Genomic DNA, 13,996 nt, shown 5'->3' with positions numbered 1-13,996 from the left:
GATTTCTTGAATGGGACACAAAACATTGCAAAAAACAGAAACCTGCTTTTCTAAAGACACTTTTAGGATGGGAGGGAGGGGGTGTAGTTCAATGAAAGCACTGAGCTTATATAGCATGCAAGAGGCCCTGGGTTCAATCCCTGGAGGGGGAAGGGGAAGAAATGTTGTTAAGAAATGAAAAGGCATGCAGGCCTGGTGGTACATGCCTGTAATCCTAGCACTCATGAGCTACAAGAGGATGAAAAGACCAACCTAGGCAATATAGCAAGACCCTGTTCTCTAAAAACCGGGGAGGGTGGGATGAAAAGGCAAGCCACAGAAAAAAATTTTGTAACCTAACAGAAATTTCTATCCAAAACACATAAAGAACTACTATGCTGGATGATAAAGAATCTGACTTTAAAATGGCACAAAACTTGAACAGACATTTACCAAAGAAGATATAGTAATCCCTCCTTATCTGTGGTTTTGCTTTCTTTGGTTCTGGTTACCCACAGTTTGAAAGTATTAAATGGAAAATTCCAGAAATAAGTAATTCATAAAATTTAAATAAATTTTATTACAGTATATTGTAATAAATGCTCTAATTTATTATCAGTTTTCATTAAAATATTATTGTGTACAATTTATAAATTATACTTTACCATAGGTTTTTATGTATAGGAAAAATTCATATATCTAGAGTTTGGTATAATCCACAATTTCAGGCAGCTACAGGAGGTGTTAGCACATATCCCCTGTGGATAAAGGATGACCACTGTATGTACATGCCCAATAAACATATAAAAAGGTGCTCAGCATCATTAGCTGTCAGAGAAATGCAAATTAAAAAGCATAATCAGGTACTATTCCACATTCACTTAAGAATGGCTAATAACAAGAAGACTGGCAATATAAACACAGGCTGTAAAACAACTGGAATTCTCATACACTGCTGGTAGGAATGAAAAATGGTACAACCACTCTGAAAAAGTTTGGCAGCTTCTACTAAAGTTAAGCAAACACCTACTCTTTCACCCAGCAATTATATGTCTAAATATTTATCCATGAGAAATGAAAACATGTCCACACAAAAACTCACAAGAATGCTCATAGCAGTTTTATTTATAATATCCAAATGCATAGAACCCAAATGGCTAAACAACAGGTGAATGGTTAACAAACTGTGGCATGTCCATACAACAAAACACTAATCAGTAATAAACAGTACTAAATGACTGTCTCATGCATCACCACGGACACAAGAATCTAAGACACTAGAGCACATCCTGCCTGGGCCCACCAATAGGAAATTCTAGAAGTCAAAAACTAACTTCAAAGCTAGAAATCGGCACAGCAGTTGCTTCACAGTGGGTGATGGGAACAGGCTGGATGAAAAGGGGCACAGCCAAACTTTCTAGGGTGGTGGGAACATCTAAATATTGATTGTGGTTGCATGGGAATAAATAATAATCAACATCCATCCACTACACAGTTAATATCTGTGCCTTTACTGTGTAAGTCCAGGAGAAAGTGCTCAACTTCATTAGTTGTCAGAGAAATGCAAATTAAAACTACAATAAGATACTATTTCACATTTACTTAGAATGGCTAATACTAAAGACTTGCAAAATATTACCATAAGAAAAACTATTATTGCTGAATGACTCAAATGATTTCAGCCATGTAATAATACACTAAAAGATATTTCATGGCATGAGTGCTGGTGGCTCACACATGTAATCCTAGCTATTCAGGAGGCAAAAGAGATCAAGAGGATCGCGGTTCCAAACCAGCCCAAATTGTTCGAGAGACCCTATCTCGAAAAAACCCCTCACAAAAAAGGGCTGGTGGAGTGACTCAAGGTGTAGGCCCTGAGTTCAAACCCCAGTACCACACACGAACACACACACACACACACACACACACACACACACACACACACAAAAGATATTTCATGACTTAAAAGAGGCAGCATAAAATATGCAGAGACAGTAAACAGATTAGTGGTTTCTTAGGGCTGGTGTGGAGTGGGGGGAAGACAGGAAAAGAAAAGTTGAAGGACAAGGGTTTCTTTTTATTTGCTTTCTCTTCTTTTTTTTGTGATAGTGGGGTTTGAACTCAGGGCCTCACGCTTGCTAGGCAAGTACTCTTAATACTTAAGCCACTCTGCCAGCTCAGGGTTTCATTTTGAGGTAATGAAAATGTGCTCGGTAACACTGTTATTTTTAAAACCTATTTAGATTTTGATTGGAATTGTATTGGAATCTACAGATCAATTTGGAGAAAACGTGTATCCACAATATTAATTCTTTCAACACAAGAAAATTACGTATTTCTCCACTTACTTGAATCTCCTTTAGTTTCTCATAATAACGTATTATAAAATTTCATGCAGAAGTATTACACATACTTTATTAGATTTATTCCTGGGTATTTTACATTTCTGATGCTATTTATATTAATTGTTAACTTTTTTAAAAAGCACTGAACTGTCTCAATATGGAGTAAGAAGATGAACAGAGCATAATATGCATATTAAAATTTCAAGATAAAAAATTACTACACATGGTCTAATGAATATTTTCAAGCAAAATTTCAAAAGAAAAAATCACTATACTTGGTGTAAAAAATACTTTTTTCTGATTTTAAATTTTATTTGTAGTAAATTCATACAATATATACAATTAAATTACATCTAATCACACATTTAACAAATCACTTTAATAAAAAAGAATATAAATACATAAAACCTGCAAGGGTCCTGGAAAGTTCATGACAGGTAAATAACACGGTGAATAAGGAAATCCTGATTTATGTTTGTTGGGGTTCTTGGTTCACAGTGAAACAGAGGCATTGCTTGATTTTAGTCCCTCATGTTTACTTAATTTATGTACTTGTTAAGAAGATGCATTCACAGCAAAGGATCTCAGTGATAGCTAAGCACACACCTAGCGCTGGTAAAGAGAACACAGCAGCACTGCAGAGCCCTCCCATCTGTTCAACTCAAGGTAAGGGAAACACCGTGAGCTGCGTTAACCAGCCCCTGAAGCAGATTACAGACGCTTTCCTCCACAAAACCACCACTGTGTCCTACTGAAATGAAGTAAAGATCACATCATGTTTGGGCTTTAGGTCAACTTTGAGTTTTTAGTGTTTCTAGACCTCAAGTTTTCACAATTATAAAATGTTGTATGAAAACATCTATCTAGTCCCGACTAACTTGAAACTCTCTTAATTCTTCAATAAAGAGACAGCAAAGCAACATGACCACCTGTACTTCAGACATAAGCAGCAATGCTTGCAAACTAGCTGTGAACAAGCTGAAGGACGCAGCAATTATGAGTTTACACGGAAGGAGTCTCTGCTTTCACCCCAGAATTAGTAAACTCCCTAAATCTAATTCATGCCAAACTTTTCAAACATGAATTTGATCTTTATTGAAAGTGCAGATTCATGTTTCTGAATTATAATCTTATAGCTCTACTAAGAATCATAAAAATCTCACTGATATTTGAATAAAAAGCATACATGAACAACTTCAGAAGAAAAGAGATTATTTATAACCCAAAGACACTTCAGTGTGAAAGTATCCAAACAAACAATGTGTTCACAAATGGGGCTACTTTTTTTTGTTGGAATGATGTGAGAGAAAGGACTTTATCTCAAAAAGACTCTCAGAAGCTGTATAACCCAGAAATCACAAACCTATAATCAAGTATAATGAAAGATTATATTATATATAATATGATGAAAAACTATTAGATATGGAAATGTTACCTGATCAATGATAGAATTTAGTTTGGTAAGTAAGAGAAATCCTTGCCCATGGACAAGGTACTGTCCAAGGGTTGCCATGTGTGTCTCTTCCTCTTCCTCCTCCCTGGCCTCCGCCCTTTGAACCACTGCATTGCAAAGCCGGTTGACATCGGTCAGAAATTCACGTGCCAATGAATTACTGTCGGTGCTCATGACCGAGCTATAAAAGAAATACAGTAAAAAAGATTAGAAAAATGGATACAAATTTACTTTCAAAACTGTGTGATTTTAGGGCTGGGGGCATGGCTCAAGTGGCAGAGTACCTGTCTAGCAAGCTCAAGGCCTTGAGTTTGAACTGCAGTACAGAAAAAAAACAACAAAAAAACCCCACGTGGTTTTGTTGTTTCACTGAAGATTGACTTAAAATTATTGGCTATTGATCCCTAAACCTGTAATATTCTCAGGCATTGCTCTGACCTACTCAGGTGTTCCTCAAATAATTCCTACAACATAGAAATGAGTCCCAGGTTTGAAATGTCTAAGCACAGACCAGAAGGCATAAGATAGAAGACACTAGTGAGTGGTGGCAGCTAAGGGAGATTCTGTTTGAAAACAGATACATGGACCTTTTAAAATATAATACAGTGATAGAGCCTGTAACCACTGGTCTGCTCCCTGGAACTCAAGGCTCAATTAACTGTGGGGAAGGAAGTGTTCCTATCAGGTAGCTCAAGTTAAGCCACTTGGCTTCTTACTATAAATAGGAATAAAACAAAAGGCAAGGTGACATTTGAAGGTTCAGGAGAACAATAAGGTAAAATAAACAGGAGGAGGGACATAAATATAGAGAAAAACGTGCTAATATTCAAAAAGGAAAAGTCATGAGCAACAAAATATCCAAGGAGTTTCTAAATAGTTTTATCTTCAGGCTGAAGGTAATTTTGAGACATATGTTACTTTAAAAAATGCTTCTCTCAAAGGAGCTGTTTTCCTTAACCCTCTTTGGGGGACGCTGGCTCCACAGTCATGGCCAAGAGGGCACAGGCCACATAACTGTACCTACTGCCAGGAGGCAGGGCCAGGGGCCTATCAACTGAAGCAAGCCTGATTCAGGAACAGCCAACATAAGTGCTGGCTGCAAGATGTACTTGTATAGTGTAGCTTGCAAAAGGGACTTGGGCCAGTCAGGGTCTCTCTTCAGCTTGGAGATCTGAAGTAAAGAACATACTTGGTCACACAGAGATGGGCCAATGGTGGTCATTACGAGGTAGTTGAAGCGCAGAAAAAGACAACTGGGTGAAAAGGAACCAATAGGATGCAAAGAAAAGCAGATGAAACATGAAAAGGAGAGGCTAGAGAAAAGTCCTATACCTCCTTGATGCCTGCTTTCTAGAGCATGACAGATTAACTCCTGAATTCCCACCCGAACCCTAGATATTATTACAATAACAAATATATATGAAACAAATATCGTTTTTAATGTTATTGAACAGTAAGAAAAAAAGCATGAAAAGGCACATCACTCATTATTCTAAAATGCAGCAATACCTCTATACATAACATTGGCTATTTGTAAATCTTATAAAGTTAAATTGCTCAATAAACTACAGAAGCTAATGCACAATTAGTGCACACTTGTGCATCTCTGTAGCGCATCTTGCCTAATGTGTCACTGCTGCATACTGAAAGGGCAAGGACCGCCACTGAATCATGATTTTTTTTTATGGCAGTGCTGGCGAGCTGCTGGCTCAGCAGGTATTCCACCACTTGAGTTGCACTTCTTGTCCTGTTTCCTGTCATTATTTTTGAGTGAGGGTCTCACTTTTCGCCCAGGGCAGCCTGGACCTATTTTAAGCTTCCCTCCACGGCTGAAATGACAGGTGCCCCTAACCCAGCTTATTTCTGTTGAGATGGGGTCTCACAAACTTTTTTGCCTGGGCTGCACTGGAACCATGACCCACCGCATCTCAGCCTCCCAAACTGCTAGGATTGCAGCGTGAGCCAGGGTGCCAGCTGACTCAATGCTTTTTTTTCACTCTCTGGGCCACACCCAGACTACCTATAATAGAGCATTCCTGAAGAGCACTGCACTACTGTTACTGAGACATTTCCCAAAGTTGCTAACATCATTCTGCAATTTTTCTTGATCTTTAAGAGTTTCAGAAAACATTTAAAACTCAGCAGGTATAGGGCTAGTAATGCCCAGAACTCAGTGAAGCACTGACAACTCGAGGGGCTATGACCCAGTTCCTTCAGGAGTAGGCTGGTCAACAGCTTCACAGCAGCCTCCTGTCAGTGCTTATAAGACACCATCCACTGCAAGACACACTACAACTTGAGAAATGTTTGAAATGTTAACAACTAAAACAGTTAAGGCAATAATCTGGCCCCGTTTTCTAGAAATTAGGAAAATAAAAACTGCTACTTAAGCCCCAAATATGATCATTTTTGGAAGTGGCCTTCGAGAGGTAATGGGAGTTAGAAGAGACCATACGCACAGGGCCCCATGGAGGATGACTTTATAATAATAAGAAGAAGAGAGGTTGGGCACACACACTGCCACTCTCGTGCCCTCTTCTCCCTCAGCCATGGGTGGCACAACACAGAAACTGTCACTGTCAGCACTCATGACAGAGGATAAGAGATGCCAATGCATGCTCCAAGATGGTAAGAAGTTATTTATTGTCTTTGTAAATTACCCAGTCTGTGATACTCTGTTACACAAGCAGAAAATGCCCTAAGACAGAAATCAACATGAATTCTTAGATATGACAATTAATGAGGAATGATTTCAATCTTACTTCCTAAAAGCAGAAGACACTGTATCAGTAAAAAGCATTCTCTGTACATTAAAATATATAAAAAGAATTCTCTAATTTAAAAATATATATAAAATATATACATATTTACATGGATGAGGTATTATATATAATTGATTTAACACCTGCTTTGTTTCATTTAGACATTTTGAAAAACTTTTTCCATGAGCTCCCTTACTCTTTTATTTTTTTAATTGTTTATACATTTATTCATATGTGTATACATTGTTTGGGCCATCTCTCTCCCTTGCCTCCCACCCTCTTTTCTTTATTTTTGTGTTTTTACTTTATCTTAGTTTTTTGGTGGCACTGGGGTTTGAACTCAAGAACTTATGCTTGCCAGGCAGGTGCTCTACCACTTGAGCCGTGCCCCACCCTTTTTACTTTAGTTAATTTTCAAAAGGGTCTCATGTTTATGCCTGGAGCTGGTTCTCCTATCTATGTTTCCCACTTAGCTGAGATGACAGGCATGTGCCTCCACATCTAGCTTTTACAGTCGAGATGGAGTCTCTTGAATTTTTGCCCAGGCTGGCCTTGAACAGCTATATATTTGCCTCCTGAGTAGCTATGATTATAGGTGTAAGCCAGTGCTCCCTGCCTATTTCTTTTTATTTTTTAAATTGACAAAATCTTATTTATCATGTACTACATGGTGTTTTGAAGTATATATACATTGTGGAATGATTAAATCCAGCTAATTAACAAACTCATTACTTCACACAATTATGTTATGGTAAGCACACTTTAGATAGGCATTCTACCACTTGCGCCACACCCCCAGCCCAGAAAACCCTTTTTGTTTTGTTTGTTTTTAAAACAATCTTTTAGTTTTTTTTGTATAGATGGATGGAGGAATGTACTTTTTTTTTTTTTTTTTTTTTTTTTTTGGTGCTGAGGAATCAAACCAAGGGACCAATGCATGCAAGGGAAGTGCTCTACCACCAGGCCATATCCCCAGCCCATGAGCACAGTTTAAAACCCACTCTCTTACATTTTTCAAGAATATCTGATATCCTTGAAAAAAGTAAGCCAACCAATGTACAACATAAGCACTTTCAGAGTTGCCATAATGACTCTCCCCTATACAATGAATATATTGTAATAAAAAGAATATATTCTTATTGCACAGTAGCCATTCTGTGCACTAAGTCCCTATTATCTACAACTTATAAAAGTTCTGAACTCTCCTATGCAATATTCAAACAAAATTCCCATCCTTCTGCCCAAATGCATTAGTATTAACAGAACAACACTAGCAGGGGTGAGAGAAGGCACTTCTATTTTGCATTTTAAGTGTTTATTTCCTTCTTAAAGGAATGTTGAACTTAATTGAATGTCTTTCTGCCATTCTGAACACCAACTGAAAAGATAAGTATCATTCTTTCTAATATTGCCTTACATTATTTCTAATATTTCAAATATAAAAAATACTCCCAGACCTAGCAAATATTAACATTACATCATGTCAGTTAGAGTGTGTGTGCATGTGTATTCACATGCATGTGCATGTGTGTAAAGAAATTAAGGCTTAAAGTACACGAAAGTCACACCAACAGTTCCTCCACCTCCCTAGCTGGTGTTTATGAGAAACATGTACATTTTATACATGTTTATAGTTGTAAAAATATTCAGTATTGTTTTACTACTTTTGAAATGTGAGTTGGAGGTGTGGCTCAAGCAGTATTGTACCTGCCTGGCAAGCATGAAGCTCTGAGTTCAAACCGATTTTAAAAGTATAATTTATGTATTTAACTGTTTTCCCTCTTAACATTATATACATCTTGCAACATGCTGCTATATGGACAATCCACAATCTAAGGGAAAATTTAGCTGTTTTGCTTTGGAGTTAAATTAATGACATACAGCTACAGAGTTTCAAAGCCTTAGAGTAATCAAGTCTTTCAACTGTTAATATTTATTACATTAGATACTTACCAGAGTTTAACACTTCTGTAACATTTAGAGTCTATATAATTTGAGTTCATAAATTAGATGAAACAAATAGTCTTCGAATAAAGCTTCACCTACAAAAAAAGGACAAATCAACAGCAATAGTAAACCACAAGTAATTTTAACAAAGTTCTGATATAAAATCAGTGGCCAGTCTTTACATGTGAAATGTGAAATAGCCAACAAATTTTTAAAACACTTTTATTAGCATGTATTAGCTGTACAGGAAGGTTACATTGTGACGTTTCTATGTATGCTTACAATGTACCTTGGTTAGGCTCACCCCCACCATTACTCTCTCATCCTCCTCCTCCCCAACAAACTTTGTAATCATCTCAAGAGTGTAATAAAAAAAAATTCCTAACCTTAAGAACTGAATCTTGAGACAGGGAGCCCTAGAACATCCTACTAAGAACTTAACCATAGCTCTTCCTGTCCCAACTCCAATCTCTAGATAAATCACAAGTTGACCATGAAGAAGACTCAGACCAGCATCAGTATTAACAATGTAATCTAGGAGGTGGCAGGACATCACCTACATACAACTCAAGGTTCCCATGAACAGTCAAGTCATTATTCTCCTGCCTGGTGAAAGGCATTAGAGGATATATGAGAACTTAAAACACAAAAAAACAAACAATGATTAATAACTACCAAATTTCAAATCCTTGAAATTCTTAAATAGATTAATCTGGTGCTAGCAGAGTGGTAGAGCACCTGCCTAGCAATCATAAGGCCCTGAGTTCAAGCCCCAATACTTCCAAAAAAAAAAAGTAATTGAATTAATCTTTTGTGTACAGTGCAATGAGGGTTATTTCTAGAATACTAAAGGAAAATCCCTACTTCTTGGGATAACCACAAGATGCTTCTCTTTAGTTACCTGTTCTACCCTTCTCTATAGTTTTTACCACTAAGAAACATGAAAAATGTTTATTACAGTTATGGTGGTTTATTTGTAACCACAAACTTTTTGATAAACGTGATCTTGGTTTCAGAATGCTCAAATCTACAAACCTATCTTGAGTTTCCTCAACACACAGTTATTGTACCACACATTTTTCTAGGACCTTAAGGATACAGAAGGCAAGAAAGGGGACTGAGCCATGTTAGACTCTACAGAGTTTGTATGAACAAGAAAAAACACCCTTTCCTTGTGGGTGCACCAGGTCCATGGCTATCAAGCATCAGCTAGCTGTCAATCCTACTCACTTACTTCCCCTGGATGACCACCAATGGTACTCAAAAGGAAGAGCCCTGGAATGGAGTCAGAACGCCTTCCATATATGTTTCTGAGTTAATCAAAATCATGCATATATTTTAATTCTAAAATTATGAAAGTGGAAATTATCAAATTCTGAGTCTAAAAATGGCATTCCAGTAATTACTTTGACTACTAACACATTCTAACTAGCTGGGACTCCTACAAGGTAGATCCATGTGTCTTAGAACTGGTTATTTCTCTCTTACTGAGAGACATTTTCTCAGATATGCCTGCTGAGGAACAGGCATATCTTCTTCAGCTCTGTATTTTGCAAAGCCCACCTTGGATATCTAAGGAGTTTCATTTTACAAAATTATAATTCTAACTGCTAGCAGTGAGCTGTATATACTCCTTGATGCTGACATCATACAACTGTATTCTAATTTTTATCACCCAATATTACATTAAGTGTTCATAAAGTCTGGAAACATATATTTTAATAGACTAAAGATGTCCTTATCACATTATACATATTTGCCTCTACTTCCAAACTACAAGGCACCATGTAGTTACTCATTTATATAACTGGCTTGCCCACTAGATCACAAGCTCCTTACAGCCAAGGATCCTATCTTATTATTTCTGCCTCTTATAGCTATAAGGCCAAATTTGAAATTTAACTTTATTACTATAATTTTCCATTTCTAATATAACTATTGTTACAAGATCATAATAAATGTCCCAAAAATATTACTAGAATATTCTTATATTCTTAACATTGATTATAAATGAGAAGCATAGTAATAAATGTCTGTGATCATATAAATGTCCTTCTCAGAAAAATACATTTGTTGACATCAGTGGTAAAATGTAAAATATGTACAGACATAACAAAATAAACCCAAAATAACCAAAAAAACCCTTTGATTTAATGTATTAGCTATACCTTCTAGTTTATGTCATCAGAAACTTCATCAATATGCCATTTACCTCAACAAATGTTTAGTGACTATTTACCACATTCCAGCTACTATTTCAGGCACTGGGTATAGAGAGAAAACAAAATCTACTCTCGTGGTTTCTAGTAGGGTAGAGAAAGAAAAAAAAAAAAACCAAAACCCCAAACATATAATGTTAGGCAGTGCTAAAAGTGCTACAAACAAAAACAGTTAAGTGTTCAGAGTGACAAAAATGCTACTCTACAAGGTGTGCAGAGGTTAAATTTGAGCAAAAACTTCCATGGAGTAAGAAGTAGGTCATGTGGGTACCCAGGAAATGTGTATTCCAGGTGCTGCGATAAATGCATGCTTCATACACTGGATACTGAATGCAAGAGAAAAAGAGAAATCAAAAGTGACTACTTAGGGTGGGAAAGTCACTCAGTCCTGCTTCTCAGGAACTGAAGTAAGGTGTGAAACCCTGGAAATGTTTCTTCCTAAGAATGCATCCTTCCCACCCACTCTCCATAAATACTGTTAGGTTTTCTAGCCTGCGTGAAAAATAATACTGCTTACTGATGACAGAAGGACAAGCTGGGAGGGAAGACAGATTCCTCTTTAGCTATGTTAAGTTTGACAGGTCTCTCAGAAACCGAGTAAAGGATGTCAAGTAGGCAGGTGGAGATACAAAACTGTAATTCAGATTGGGAGGCTGGAACTGCTGAGTCAATTAAAGAATCCTCAGCAGGTAGGCACATTTTTAAATCTGGAGACCACATGGATGAAATTACCCAGAACAGTGTCAAGTGAACTTGCTGAGATGATGAGACTGTTCCATAATCTTTGCTATCCAACATAGCATGCAAAAGCTGCATGGTGCTAGTGACTGCCATCATGAACAGTAGGGACCTGGAGAATGAGTGCTGGGTTCTAGGATGGAGGCCAGCATGGGCTGAGCATGACTGAGTCAAGGGGAGGAACAGCATCCAGCACAGGAGAGAGAGGAACCACAAGTGAAGCAGGAGAAAAATCCGCAACATAGTGTCTCTCAGAAACCAGGCACAGGAAACTCAGAACAGGAAAGAGTGACCACCAATGGTATAAGATCTTGCTGAGACTGACGGAGAGGAAGACTGGGAACTGACGGCTGATTTAGCAATATGGAAGTTCCTGCCAAGCTTGTCTCATAATGGTCTCAGGGAGTGGAAGAGCAGAGACAGAATAAAAGCAAGCAGTTCAGATAGCTGTTTTGGCAAGTTCTGTAGGTAAGGAATGAAAGGCAACAGGAAGGAGTTGGAGGGGGCATGGGATAAGCAAACTGATATTGGAGCTAGTTTTTAGGCTGAGATATAGCATGCTGCTCCAAGCGAGAAAGAAAAATCTATGAAAAACTAGAATGAGAAGAGAGAATTTTAAGAACAAAGGGAAGGAATGACAGAAGGGAGGAAGGAGACATAATGTACAAGTGGAGACAGTGGTGACATGTCATCTAATAGAATAAGAAGAATGTCAGAATACACAAGCACATATGTAAGAAGACTGGTATATTTGGCAGTGAAGAGATCAAGAAGTTTTCTGGGTACTTCTATTTTCTTAGTGAAACAAAGCAACAAGGTTACCAGCTGAGAGCAAGGAGTGGGGAGATGTTAAATTGATGAGTGTACTAGAATCAAAAGTAAGAGACTTCCCCCTAGGCTGCCGGTGAGCATAAACCGAGTTCTCTTGTTCAGTAACTATATCCACACTTGAATCCAATTCTCCATGTTCCCAAAGATGCAATGATAGAAAGACTGTCAAGTGTACCAAGGAAATCTAGGTATGTGACAACTGCAGCATTCTCCTAACCTCTATGTGTATCGTCCTTGTCAAAAATGGAAACTGGGTTATCTAGAATTAACTATACTCAAAGAACCCACATAATCTATGCTACTCACTTTTTCCTTCTGTAAAATATTCACAAATTTTTTAAAGCCTATGGAAGTCTACAGTCTTTCTAATTTTGGAACATTACCCCTCCACAGTCTTCACAAGCTTTCACATTCATCATAATTACTCAAAGATTACCAGTTCAGCAAAGACATTAACAAATCTTCTCAGAATCTAGACCCAAGATGTGAACTCATTTGAAGGAGCCAGAGGTTCTGGCAAAATCTCCTCCCCAGTCTTAGGCTTCTATTTTTCTCCTACTATTCTTTCTTCTACCTGTCAGTCTGCATGTAGATCACTCTCCATGTCAGAGAAGTCAAAAAACAGAAACTGAGAACTTTCATTTATTCTCTGTATCCAATTATAGGGTCAATTTGTTGATAATAATCTACAGTACTACTTATTTGTCATTTTCATTCTCTACATATAAAATATAACCTTTGCAAAAATCTCAGCTCATTATTCTACTGGGATTGTTCCTCTTTTATGTCTCGTATGTGTATGATTCATAGCCTTCTTTTCTCCTTTTGCACATGCTATATTGATATCAGATCACTTGACTTTTTCCCTTTTCTTCATGTATTATTTCCAATCATTCCATAAAGATTCTGTCTGTGATTGCTTTGCCACCACTTTTGCTTCCAGAGACTGTATTCATAGCATCTTACCTTTCCTTTGAACTTTAAGAGCTCTATTTTAATTCTCTATATCCCAACTCTCATGATTAAACTTGTCAACTGATTGGACTGAGAGACACTTAGGAGACTAGTAAAGCACACCTCTGGGTGAATCTTTGAGGGTGTTTCTGTGTTTCTAGAGACAATTAGTCCGAAAGGCTCTGATTTAATCAAGGGTTTAATCCATTGATGGGTTCAACATTTAATAGACTATTGAGAGTTGGTGGAAGGTGAGACCTACTTGGAGGAAGTGGGTCTCTGAAGGCATGCCTTTGGAGAATATATCTTGGCCCTGGGCCCTTCCTGTTACCTCTCTCTGCTCCCTGGCTGCCATGAGTTAAACAGCCTCTGCCTCATATTCTTGCTGCCATGATGTTCTACTTACCCCAAGGCCCAAAGCAATGAAGCCAGCAACCATTAACTGAAACTTCTGAAACCGTGAGCCAAAATAAATCTTTCCACCTTTTATATTGTTTCTCTAGGGTATTTATCACAGTAATGAGAAACTAACATGACATCTTTGCTCTGTATTCCTCTTCTTGTTGATTATTTATTCATTTAGATATCATTTACAGAACACCCACTTTATGCAGACTAAGAAAAAAAGCCCACAAAAGTAATCTCACTTTGCGCCCCCAAGAAGGTAACATTATGGTGGCAAAAAGTAAACCAACATACAGTGTGTCACATACTGCTATGGACATTTAACCCAACTGGAGTGGTCAGGGAAGCTTCATGAAACAGGTA

The 13,996-nt window shown here is 37.6% G+C and overlaps 1 protein-coding gene across 1 annotated transcript in view; it reads right to left on the bottom strand.

Moving 5' to 3' along the window:
- Positions 1-13,996, bottom strand: part of Lyst (lysosomal trafficking regulator) — a 171,381-nt gene that overhangs the window by 138,055 nt on the left and 19,330 nt on the right. The window contains exons 2-3 of the mRNA XM_074056828.1: positions 8,493-8,581; positions 3,760-3,958 (exon numbers count right to left, since the gene is read on the bottom strand). Coding sequence (XP_073912929.1) covers positions 3,760-3,958; positions 8,493-8,542 — 249 coding nt within the window. The 5' untranslated portion in view covers positions 8,543-8,581. The remainder of the gene's footprint in view (positions 1-3,759; positions 3,959-8,492; positions 8,582-13,996) is intronic.

This window comes from Castor canadensis, chromosome 15 (assembly GCF_047511655.1).
Source record: "Castor canadensis chromosome 15, mCasCan1.hap1v2, whole genome shotgun sequence".
Classification (NCBI taxonomy): Eukaryota; Metazoa; Chordata; class Mammalia; order Rodentia; family Castoridae; genus Castor; species Castor canadensis.
The sequence above is the reverse complement of the archived record's forward strand: the minus strand, read 5'-3'. Positions and strand labels throughout refer to the sequence as shown.